The following is a 12,374-nucleotide window of genomic DNA, read 5'->3' as shown; positions in this document are numbered from 1 at the left end:
CGCACTTTCACATTTATCCGCGTCTCAGTCTGTGAACAGGGTTTTAGTTGGCATCTGTGGCGTCCTGTTTATGTAAAGTAGCCTGAAGTCCGCCTTGTGGAGCCTCTGCAGCAGCAGCAGCAGCAGCAACCTGCCGGCGCTGTGAACCAACTGACACCTGCTGCTCCGGAGACTTCACGTCGGTTCAGTGCCACAACAATGAACTCAAACAGGCGCAGAATCAGCATTACAGTCAGTATGATGAAACAACAGGCAGAAATAATCGTTAGCCTACTAGTCTCTTGCATGTGATGTGTGGCTGGCTTTTTTTCTTATGATAATAGGCTAATAATAATAATAATAATGAGCATTAGAATTATAATAATAATAATTTCCCTATAAGCCTTTACAAATACAACAGTAGTTTTGTATTAATGGACACTATTGCAAAATGCAGTTGTTTCTATTTTTCTGTAACTCAGAGTAATCATGGTCTCAATGTGGCATATGTTATTACAAACATCACGGTGCTTTCTGCAACTATAATGAAGCCCATTGGTTTTATTGTAGCCAAAATTAAATATTCAATCCACTAGTTACAAAAAGCACCAAGCGACTCAGACTCAGAGCTCATGCAAAATGGATAGAGCGTTTGTAAGCATGCTGATACTTGAGCTTACTGAGTTTGATCTCAAAATACCTTTAATCTCCTTTCTGTTGAATTTTGTGAAAAGAAACAGTGGCACTTAAAATAGGGAAATATGTGTTGATATGACTTGTTAGTTAAGTCCTGAAAGTTGTGCCTTCTCCTTTTTCTTCTTCTGTTTCTCTTCATCTCTGATGTTGGTTTTAAGGACTAGATGAATTTACTTCTTGAGCAAAGTCATTTTTATTTAAAAAAAGGTAACAAAATGTTGTGTAAATGCACAAAACCCACAAAGCGTCTACAAAGTCTCTCATGGACATGTTTGCAATGTTGCCCATCAGTTTAACATTCCTCCTCTTATTGTTCAAGAGCCAATCTTTCTTGATGAATGCCAAAAAAGAAAGTCATACTAATAATGCCCCCGTCTAATTCTGCATTAGAAAATCAGGTTTTTCAAATAATACCTCAGGTGTCTGCTCTTATGGACAACCACTGATAAATTACTTATTCAAATTACCAGCAATATTAACATAAATATAATATCATATTCAAAGTAACATAAATAGGATTACATCTAGAGAGTATGTACAGTAATTACAGTGGTACAGTTACAGTGGTTTTGAAGTAAAAAATACTATGAAAATACTATAAAATATATGCATAAATACGATACATTTATCCAAATCATATTGTTCCTGAAACAAATAGAGCTGAAATGTTGAAACTTAAAGATGAACAAGTTGAGTGTAGCCCAAACTTTGGGTGCAGAGTTAAGTTATTGGGCAAGAGACATTTCAGGTTACTACAGATTGCCTCAACTGGTTGCTCACTTGGCTGGATAATTTCACGTTGATATGAATTTGAGACAGTATAGTATCCTAATATAATATATATAAAAGTCCTAATATATTCAGTAGAGGGCGCAAGGAGACAAAGTTAAACCTGATTTCAAAGCAGCTTCTCATTGGTGGAGAGCTGCTTCTGGCAGGTGGAGAATGAAATGTGAGACTGTGTCGAGCTCCTTTAGACTCTGTGTGGTGTTCCTTCATCTTTTATCTCATATCGGTAATGAAGCTTCAGTCTCCTCTGCTTCAGTCCAGGCTTCATGCATTTTAACAACTCAGGCCGCCCTTCTGTTTAGTGTTTGAGGAGACTGGCATGCCATTGGGATCCACACACCAGCACTTGCCCCGCCGCTTACCTCGAGAAGACCAACACTGCACAAACAGAACAAACAAATAGTTCGTTTTTGCAGCTGGAAGTACAAACCACGCCTCTATAGGAAAGCTTTGTTAAAATGATTTCTATGATTTCCTGTAATTCGTCCTATTTTGCAAACTCACCTGCTTCTTTCTGAAGAAACCACGCTTGTCACAGTTGGGCATGTAGATATCATGACGTGAGTTAAATAAATGGGCATCAAGACCTTTGATAAGTGTAGTTAGCAGTTTGCGACATGGCGCCTGTAGGAAGAGACAGAGACCAACAGATACACTAAGTGCGAGCCTGACTGCATGTAACTCATGTACTGTTTCTCTGAATTATTTAGGTCATTAGACAAAGAGGATTTTTTACCTCATCTGGATCCTCAGTGGGTGCTGGGTCTAGGATCATATAAAGACAAAAACATTTAGCATTGATCACTTATTACTGTGTGAATACCTGTTTAAATCAAACAATATTCATTTCATTTCATTGAGGTCAACTCCAATTATTCTTTTTTATGAGCTCCTCAAAAACAGCTGTAGTTTGTTTTGTAATGTACTTCCCTCTTAGTTAACTAATAGCACAAATCATACTAAAAGCACTAATAGGTGCATAGTAAAACCCATCTTGAAAAACAAATCAATGATTATACTCTGGCCACTGCGCCATAAAAACATTTTTCATGTACTGTGATATTTCACCACATCTCCTTATGCTGATGTTGTTATGTAAAGGCTTGTGAGCAGCTGGGCCGTGGAAAAGGAAACTTGGTGTGTAAACACAGGTGTGTTTCTCTGTTCAGATTTTCTCTTGACTATTACAAACTCACGTTCACACTACAGGAAGATTGAGTGAACGCTCGCGTGTTGGTTAAACGTGAAATATAAGGAAGTAAAACTGTCAAAATCTGACAAATGAATCAGCAGAAGGGGAGTGTTAAAAATCCATAAACCATGAACCTCACCTACTGTGCGTCCAAAGCCTGAACGACTCATTCAGTGTGAACCTTACCTGTATGGCTATTTTCAGTCGGGCTGATGCTGCTGCCGTTACTGCAGACTCCCCTGCCTTCCAGCAGGGCACGGAGGGGCTTCGGCTCATCCTCTGGAGGTGCACAACGTAGACCGTGGGCGCAGCTCAGAGTGTAGACCCCACATGGTTCTCCAACGGCCAGAGAGGTTGCGTTTAAATCTACAGACGGCTGAGTCGGTGTGGACTTTGATTTACAGGTGGGACATCCTCTGGACGGTGTGGTCAGCGGCACTGGGCTCGACAGAGCCGGCTGCAGGAGGAGCAGCAGCAGGATGTTTAGATACAAAAGCATCTCACACTGAAAGTTGTCCACTAATAAATGCTAACAGTCCAGCCACCTACAACTGACTTGTTGATTGTTGATCTGTTGATCTTAGTTTAGATCCACCGACTGCAGTTTGCCTGTGTGTCGCAAGGTGGATAGTAATTCCCTCAAGCCAAGACAAAGTGATAATGAGGCTGACAGACACCACTGGCAGCAGCTTTTAAAGAGCCCGAACCAGTGGGGGAAAGGTATGGGAGGGTACGTGATGGAGAATGTTAGTTTTCCCTCTCATTTCCACACAGCCGAGCACACCCCGTTTCCCCTTGTCTCTGACACATACACACTCACGCATGCTCATACCATTTGTTGTCTGTCATCTTGCAGGATAGTAATGTTTTCTACACCGACATTAATCACAAGTGATTGCTGCATTAGGCTACTCCATTGCTCTGCCTTTTCCCAACCGAGAGGGTCATTTATTTAGAGAGGTGACGCTTTCATGTAATCAACCAATCATGGCTCAGACAAGAAATTCACCATGCAAGTTTTTAGATTACTGCTGTTTCTCATAAAAAAGAAACAATTAGAATTTTGCCATCTGTCTATACAGAATTAATTAGATTTTTCGTCTCATAATCAGTCACCATTAGTTGTAGCTGAAATCTAAAATGACCAACTCGAGTAAAAGTACAAAATTAAATGAAAAAGTAAAGCCATCAGCAGTAGTGGAATCTTACTAAGTACATTTATGTACTTGTTGATTAAGTGCTGTTTTTGCTGTAGTTGTAATTTACTTGAGTACTTCGAATTGATGCTACTTTATTGTTTCCCTCTACATTTCCCCAGGAAATATTGTACTTTTTACTCCACCAAATTTATCCTATCCTATCCTTTAACCTATAAGGAGATTATTAAACATAATGCAAACAGTTAAACTTAGCTCCACCTCAACCAAGTACATTTAAATGTTTTTAATACAGTAAATGGCTCTTTAATCAGTTGTTTTGCTACAATACTGTGCTGTTTTTGCTGATAGTGAGCTGGTACGGTGAGCATGATTTGAAATGCAGTCAAGCACATAAATTCAGTCAAAAAACTTTCATTAAAAAATGTATAAATAAACATAGTGGCCTTACTCAAAATAATACATGTACTGTGAACAAAAACACCCAATCAGAATAAAGGGAGTACAAGTATTTAGTTACATCCAGCCTTTTCATCCTTGTTTTTGACTTTGTTATGACTTCTTTAAATAGCAACCACTAAACAAACACTTATGTGTTTACAGAGTCTGTAACTGCAGGGCTTGAGATTCAGAGGAAATGGCCGACACTGAAAGGCTGAAGGAGTGCCACTCAAGGTTCGATGACTAAGACATTAATAGCCACGAGCAAAAAGTCCCACCCTGCAAATTCCACCGCCTGTGAGTCATAAACAGATTAAATTAGAAGACACGATCTTAAAAATCTGACAGCCTGTCCTCTGACTTGATGTATTAATATCCAGCTTGTGAATGTTTCATCTCAGATAAAAATACAATGTTGTTACAAAGGTAGCCCAGTACCCACTCATAGAAGAAGAGTATGAGTATGATGATACTGGTGAGGATGATACTGAATTCATAGGACTGTTTGCAATAATGTGATGAGATATCTTGATTATTTTTTTTTTTTTTTGATAAATGAACAGTCCTGTTCTTTGTATGTATTTTATGCAACAGTTTCTTAATTCAATTTCTAGAAATGTACTAGCCTATATAATGATTTATATCAATATCACAACATATAATTACACTGTGATAAATGATTTTATCCATAATGCCCACTTTTTGTATTATTTACTAATAGTAACATATGCTCACCATGAAAGGGTCACATTACAACACTTACAGAAGGATTGTTTGTTAAGGTACCAAATAATCCCCGTCTGTCTTTTCTTTATGCTTCTCACAGATCACTACCCCAGAGAAAAGATGTAGCAAAGCAAACCTCAATGGAATATCCTACAACTTTAGCAACTCTGTGATTCTTGCTTTTCCAAACGTTAAACAATAATTCATTAAATATGACTGTAAAGTAGGTCTTACTGCTTTTATAATATAGACAAAAATTATAAGAAGGCTTCTTCCAGACAGCTGAACTTCCCCCATGTGTACTCCTCATGTAAAATATATGTAAAAGGCATATGTAAAAGTCCAACTATAAAACCAAAGAAAAAAACCTTTCGAACAACTACACGCACACACGGCACAGCACAGGTTAAAGACTACACACTGTCTCTCTGATGTGATTGGTTGAGGAGGCGGGACTTCCGACAGCGCAGGTTGGACATAAAGTGACAGACTTCACCTCCTTAAAATTGGAAGAAAAACCGAAGGACGACGCGTTACAAGTTTTAAAACAGTAAGGAACCAACATGAGACAAATAGGCTTTGAATAGTTTGTGGATAACCTGAGGTATAGTCATGTTTACAGTACATTATTAGCCATTCAGCGTGATAATGTGTCGCTGAAAGCAGCTAGCCGGCCAACCGAGTCCTGCCTGTAGTTTGGAAATGCGATGCTGCGTTCAGGGTAGGCTCGTAAATAGGTACATCGGAGAACTTAACACGCAACAAATGATAATATGAGGTGATAGCTCGCATATTTTTTTACTCTATCAAAACACATTACCAGTTAGATCCTCAACTATTTTATTCAGTCGTGTTTGGGCTGGTAACTTGGTTTTATCATCACTTTGGAAACATTAGCCCATAATTTCCTTTCACTGTTCATGTTTTAAGAGGAACAGACAACATGTCCAGGCTTTGTATAACGAAACTGTAATACTACGCGGGGGCTTACCGTAGTGTAGGCCCAATGATAACCCAATGAGCCAGCGAAAATAAAAATCCACACAGTAAAATACTTCTGTTCTGAGATATGAATTTGAATGGAAAAACTAAACTTTTTAAAAAAGCTGCCTTCACCTGATTCACCCTGGCTTTGAGTAAATAACCTGGCACAGGAAAAAGCATAATACATGAAGTGCACTAATGTTGAGCTAAAACGATTAATTGATTAGTTGATTGACAGGAAAAAAAAATTCGGTCATTTCAAAATGCCAATCATTCTTTAGTTCCTGTATTTCAAGTTTGCAGATTTGCTGTTTTTCTTTGTGTTAGTCTATAGTTAACTGAATGTTTTCAGGTTTTGTTCAAGTGTTGTTCTGACACTTTATAGACAAAATTATTGATTGGTTAATTGAGAAAATAATGGGAGATTAATCAATAATGAAAATCGTCATTACTTGCAGTACCAGTGAGGCATTGAGTTCAAATGTTAGCATTTAGGCTTGCAGTATTTCAGGCTGAGAAAGACCAGAAACACACCACTGAGTGTCTCTTATACATGGGCATTAACAGAAGAGCCAAACTGTACTTGAGTCAGTCGCAGTTCACATTGGGTGGAAGACACCCAAGGGACACACCTGACCATCACAGGACTAACACGAATAGGGGACTCACGTTCTTGCCTGCTGGCAGTGTACAGTCACTGTCCAGGCCTTTGCTTGTCTCTGGAATGTGGGATTAAACGTAAATGGAAAAACACAAATGCACCAACTCCTCACGGGAAGGGTTTGGCCTGAGGTTCAAACCCAGGTCCTTCTTGTTGTCAGGCAACAGTGATAATCACGTTGTGGTCAAAGATGTTTGCTGTGTTTTAAGGAGGACCTGTGCTGTTACTGCATTTTATTTTTGAAGGTTTCCCTTTTCCCAACAGCTTTTATGGCTATACTGATTAACATTTGTGTGAATATTTCAGTCAAAATAATCATCAGGCACAAATTATATACATAAATAGATTTAAAAATAAAACAGCCATTTGTCTTTAAATAAACATCTAATGTTAGTTGGCCTGTTTTTTCTGATAACATTCTCTAAAGCAGTAATACATCCTTTTGATTTGTTACACTGTGTCCTAGATTGTAATGCTTTTCAGACATGGATGACATAAACCTTCATTATCGCTTTCTGAACTGGAGGAGGCGAATTAGAGAAATTCGTGAAGTGCGAGCGGTGCGATACCGGGAGCGGCTCAAAAGGATGCTGAGAGACGGAGACATACTCAGGTAACAGCGATGCAGCAGTGCCACCATGAGAGTTTGAAATTATGTGCTTTAGTCCCTCATTTTATGCTAGAGCCCTTCTTTTTCTTGCTTTTGGCAGAAGTGATGATTATAGTAATGTTTTGTATCTCTTTGTAGGTATCATGGGAATTCAGATGAAGTTGGATGTTTTGTGGCGGCCAGGCCGTTGTCGAGAAGAAATCGCTATTATGAAGTAAGAGTTGATCATTTCCTTTCAGTCCATGACCATTAATACGACACAGTAGTGACAATTTTTTTTTTTCAGGGAAATGTTGCAGCCACACTTGTTATTTAGTGACTTGATTTTACATGTAAATTTGCCTGATTAACAATAATTCTGTACTTTGTGTCCTTATGAGTCTCAGTGTGATATTCAGTGATTAACCCAAACTGAACTCTAACCTGAGCTGAGTTTTTTTTATGTACCACAGTTGGGAGCAGCTTCATTGTTGATTAACTGCCAATGTAATTATCAGCCTATTAGTCCAACACGTTTTCTGCCATTCCCACCAGTTATATTCCCTGTTGACTGCACAGCTGTCTCTCTTGACAGTTCATGACACTTTTGATGGCTCTCAATTCTTTGTCTAATATAAGTTTTAATATAAGAAGAATGGGGTGTGATAAAACAGCCCAATTGCTCAGAATTGTTTTGACACAGGTCACTTTATTCCAAATGAAAGTGAAAAAGAATTAATCGAGAGGGGTTAAGTTGTACATACAGTACATACTATATGTAAATATATGTATGTATTGAGCTGTGTCCTGTTTCCACACTACATATACATTTTAACCAAGGGTTTGAGTTGGTAATGTGTTCGCACTGAAATTTTATACAGTTTAATATAATCAAGGATGCTAGTATGCCTATAAATCAATAATTGTTTGCGGTATTGATGGACACTTATTGTCCCACAATGCAGTGCACAATAGAAATGCAGGAGCTCCTCAGAGCTGGAGATAACTAAAACAATTTTCAACCACAAGACATTGGTTTTCTTGTAACTGAGGTTTCAGCTCTGATACATTTCAGAAAACATAAAATAAAGTATTTGGTAAATACATTCTGTGATATATTTGAAACTGTGATCAGAACAGCAGTGATCCACAATGTTGTGTCATTTCCAGTTAACAGTACATTCATTTCTTGTACACGAACTGTCAAAACAATGTACTGTGAAGATTGTGATGATAGCGTTATGTATTTATAGTTATATGTTTTATAGCATTAGTATTTATTATGGATTTTGGACACAGCCCTGTGTTGATGAGAGGAGACTTGGCAGGCCATCGTGTCTGACTGCATGCCTTCATCTTGTTGAGCCACAATGAAAAAGAAATCATGACACTTCCTGGGAACAGCGCTTATCTGAGAAACAAAAATCTTTCAGGTGGGAAATAGATTTGTTAAATTACTTGGCAGCTCTTTTTTACATTGTGTGTGTTCAAGTCATATATGCCAAAATCATTTATACCAAAGTCAGAAGCAGTGCCAGCAATTAAGTGGCAATTAAGCAACTAGCATTTTTTTATTCAAACAGATTCACTTCTGTATGCTGAGCATGTTTGTCAGTTTGCAACTCTGATGTTGACACACAGTTCAATCAACTTAGCAAGTTCAATTAAGGTTAAGACAATATGTCTTTTTGATTGCATCACTTTTAAAGCCTTTGTGATTAAGAAGAGACAATGCTATATTTTTGGATCAGAAGAGAAATCAAGAAGGAAGAGCTTTAGTCTTCCAGAAACTTAGTAAATGTAGTCACTAGCATTACACCCATGTTTCTTGCAGTTTTTAACATTGTTTATTAGTTTATTAACATTGATTCATACACTTTATACAAAAGGTGTTATAAGCCCCAGCCCTCTCAGTTACTGTTGCTATGCCTGTTAAGCCCTCCATTCTAGCATTCAACACATGCTATTAACAATTATAACAAAGGCAGATTTTGAACAGTAATTTTCATAACAATGAGTCCTTGATTTCAGACAGAGGCAGACTAAAGCAGGCGTCACATCTCTAGCCGGCAACCGTTGATTTTGCTGTCTGAAATTACAGCTGTTGTGGCCAGATTTTATCAGCTGTAGCTAGTTAGCTACTTAAGATAATGTTAGCTCTGTGAGGTGTTTGAAATTTTTTTTACTTTTTAGCTAATCTTTCTAGCTGGCTCATTTTAAATCGAGAACCTTGTAAAATGGGCTTTTAAAGGGACAGTTCACCACAAGCCAAGTGCCATATAGTCCCATTATATTTTAAAAAAAATGCACACATCTTTATGGCCAGTATCTCCAAAATTCGGCAACTCACACTAGATGGATAAATAGCACTACAGGTAAGAGGAAAAATATGTGTTTTTGATTTTGGGGTGAACTGTCCCTTTTTTAAATATGCACTTGCTTAAATGATATTGTGCTAAAATGCCAGCAACAAGTCTTAGTTGTTGCTAGGGGGCTAAAACGTACAATACTGTGCTGTTGTGTTCTGACTCTTTATTTGTAAAAGGCCTCTATTAGCAGCCAGTAAAACTCTGTCAGCCTGTAAGAAGGGTCAATACTGTACTACATATGCTGCACGGATACAGTATATCAAAGTTTCATTGGTGCTTTTGAGTTGATGAGTGTATTGACTCGATCTGATGCAGGGGCTTTCTTATCTCGGTCCTGACAAATTGGTTTCACAGAGCTAAATAAGTCACAACTTATTATAAATCATGTGCTGGTTTGTTTATTTCACTTGGTCTTGGTAATCTAGACACTGTAATGCACAAACATCCCAAGACAGTGACTGATTCTCGGAATAAACCATGTTCAAACTTGCCTAACACACACATCCTGCCCCCGGTCTGACGTGTAGTGAAACAGTAACTAACCCTCTCAACCTTTATACTTACATGTGCTTCATTATGGTGACTCACTTTGTGGGAGTCACGTAGGAGGAGGGAGGAAGTGATTTGCGTAAATGGGCATATGAGCTATTATATGATAGTAAAGTGGATACTGATGTTAGATTTTAGGGTTCTTCTGCATGTATTACACTGAGGCAGAAAAAAGGATGTATTCTCACTCTCAGGAGGCCGGTGTTGAGGTCACAGGAAAGAACTTAAAAGTTTCCTCTTCTCCTTGCCCTGGATTTGACAGCAGTGCTCCGATTGCAGTGCGTCCATGTAGGGCTCCCTAGGGATGATGTCATATGGTCAGTATTCAGTTATGATAACAATGGTGAAGGCCAGCTCTTTACTTAAGGGTTTTCCCTTTGAACCAACATGCAGTTGTTTCAGGTTGGTTTGGAAATTTCATTAAGTGAAAGGAGAAGCAGTGCCAACCCAAAAGCAAAATGTGATGGCATGTAAAAATCTGGGGTAGAGCCTGAAGCAGCAGAGCATAAAAACTATTAACTAGAAGGTAGACTGTGGTCACCACTTTGACTGAAATATCTCAACTGTTGGATGGATTGCCATGAATTTTTGTACAGACATTCATGGTCTGCAGAGAATTTATCCCTCTGACTTTGGTGAATCGCTAGAAGCACCAGCATCAAAAGTTTATTTGTTTAATACTTTAGTTTATGATACCTGCAAAACTAATGACATTCCCATGAGCCTCAGCTGTATTTTGTGTTTAGGGCCAATTAGCCAATATTAGCATGCTAACACGCTAAACTAAGATGGCGAACAAACATTGTAACTGCTAATCATCAGCGTAGTAGCTTTGTCATTGTGACTATGTTGCTGTGCTAGCATTAGCATTTAGGTCATAGCATCGCTGTGCTTAAGTACAGCTTCACAGCGCAGCTAGCATATATGTAGACTCTTTTCATTGAAATATAAAGTAATGTTGGCTGTATAAACATGATTATTTTGCTTGCTGACAACCTGTTTCTTTGTGAACACAACATACGAGTACTGAATTTAATTTATCTCAGTGGCTGAATCACCCTCGTCTGACAACTTCCACCAAAAGAAAATCAAAGAAATTGTAATTAAAAAAAATACATACATCTGTGTTCTTCACACTCACTGCACTCTGCACTCTCATACTCCTCCTCTTCCTCTGTCTCAGCACAGTTTGCTCCGCTTATGTTGTCTCACAATATAAAAGCCTCCCACACATGATATGTAATGAGTAGTTCATGACTCGTTGCTCTGGATTTTAAATTCAAGGTTGACGTCCAAAGATGTGTCAGAGGAAGAATAAAATGACTCCTCACATTATCTAGAAGAAACATTAATATGTAAAGCTACTGGCTAAGTTTTGATGCTCACATCTCTCAGTACAAGGTTCTTAGAATGTAATGAAATCTTTCCAATTAAAATGAGGACGATTTGGTGAGATTACTATTTTAAGACATCCCAAAGATAATCCCTTTTTTTTCTCTGTGATAATTCAACCTGTGTTCTTTGCAGGTGACCATCATCGATACAGGAGTGAGGGGAATGATTGCTGTTGGTTTGGTTCCTCAGTTGTACAAGCTGGACCATCAGCCGGGCTGGCTCCCACATTCTGTGGCTTTTCATGCTGATGATGGCAAGTATGTGACAATGATGATTTTCTTTACATGTATTGTAGACTGAACATGATCTCAATGATACATGACATGGAGATGCAGCAGAATAATGTACTTCTGACACAACGTAATGTTATACATCTCATGTAGGTTTTGCACAAACTTATAATAATATACTGTAAATTGATGTGAATTCAATACAACACTGTAACACTTCCCATAAAAAAGTCAGATCAACAGCACACAAGCACTGCTGGCTCCATCAAAGGGAAGTAAAGTACACAGTCTTTTTAAAAAAAAAAAAAAAAAAAGTTATGCTTTGACAATAGAGAGATGACAGGAAATGATGGGTGAGAGAGATCCAGAATGACATGCGGCAAAGGTCTCCAGCTGGATATGAGGACATTTCAGTTCATGGTAGAGGTCCTTAGGTCAGAAGGGTGCGTCATTATTTTCGAAAAATCCAGGTGAAAATCCAGTGCATTTTGCAGTACAAACACTAGGTAGTATAAATATATATAGTATAATTTGACTTTATTACTTGGAGGGAGATAACGCAAATGAGCTGCTGATTTTATACAATTTTTTCCTTAATTTTCTGTTACTGGAAGCAA

The 12,374-nt window shown here is 38.2% G+C and overlaps 2 protein-coding genes across 7 annotated transcripts in view; one reads left to right on the top strand and one right to left on the bottom strand.

Moving 5' to 3' along the window:
- Positions 1 to 849: 849 nt before the first annotated feature.
- LOC122888492 (insulin-like growth factor-binding protein 6) lies at positions 850 to 6,186 on the bottom strand. Of its 4 annotated transcripts, none has more exons than XM_044222993.1 (5): positions 5,972 to 6,186; positions 2,843 to 3,113; positions 2,201 to 2,229; positions 1,969 to 2,088; positions 850 to 1,842 (listed from the first exon to the last, which is right to left on the bottom strand). In XM_044222993.1, exons 1-5 carry the CDS (start codon positions 6,149 to 6,151, stop codon positions 1,738 to 1,740), a joined length of 705 nt encoding a protein of 234 aa, XP_044078928.1. In that variant the 5' UTR covers positions 6,152 to 6,186; the 3' UTR covers positions 850 to 1,737. The 4 variants fall into 4 exon arrangements, with proteins under 4 accessions (XP_044078928.1, XP_044078946.1, XP_044078937.1 ...); XM_044223011.1 differs by lacking the exon at positions 5,972 to 6,186 and adding an exon at positions 5,215 to 5,392; XM_044223002.1 differs by lacking the exon at positions 5,972 to 6,186 and adding an exon at positions 3,489 to 3,575.
- Positions 5,393 to 12,374, top strand: part of LOC122888442 (SPRY domain-containing protein 3-like) — a 21,488-nt gene continuing 14,506 nt past the window's right edge. Inside the window, exons 1-4 of one of the 3 annotated variants that reach the window (XM_044222897.1) lie at positions 5,393 to 5,530; positions 7,092 to 7,238; positions 7,374 to 7,449; positions 11,660 to 11,784. In XM_044222897.1, coding sequence (XP_044078832.1) covers positions 7,111 to 7,238; positions 7,374 to 7,449; positions 11,660 to 11,784 — 329 coding nt within the window. In that variant the 5' untranslated portion in view covers positions 5,393 to 5,530; positions 7,092 to 7,110. Of the gene's footprint in view, positions 5,531 to 7,091; positions 7,239 to 7,373; positions 7,450 to 10,312; positions 10,450 to 11,659; positions 11,785 to 12,374 lie in introns of those variants that run through there. The other 2 variants (XM_044222905.1, XM_044222914.1) reach the window with 2 other exon arrangements.

The sequence above is a fragment of the Siniperca chuatsi genome, linkage group LG2 (assembly GCF_020085105.1).
Source record: "Siniperca chuatsi isolate FFG_IHB_CAS linkage group LG2, ASM2008510v1, whole genome shotgun sequence".
NCBI classification, from domain to species: Eukaryota; Metazoa; Chordata; class Actinopteri; order Centrarchiformes; family Sinipercidae; genus Siniperca; species Siniperca chuatsi.
Note: the sequence above shows the minus strand (reverse complement) of the source record. Positions and strands in the feature narration are given on the sequence as shown.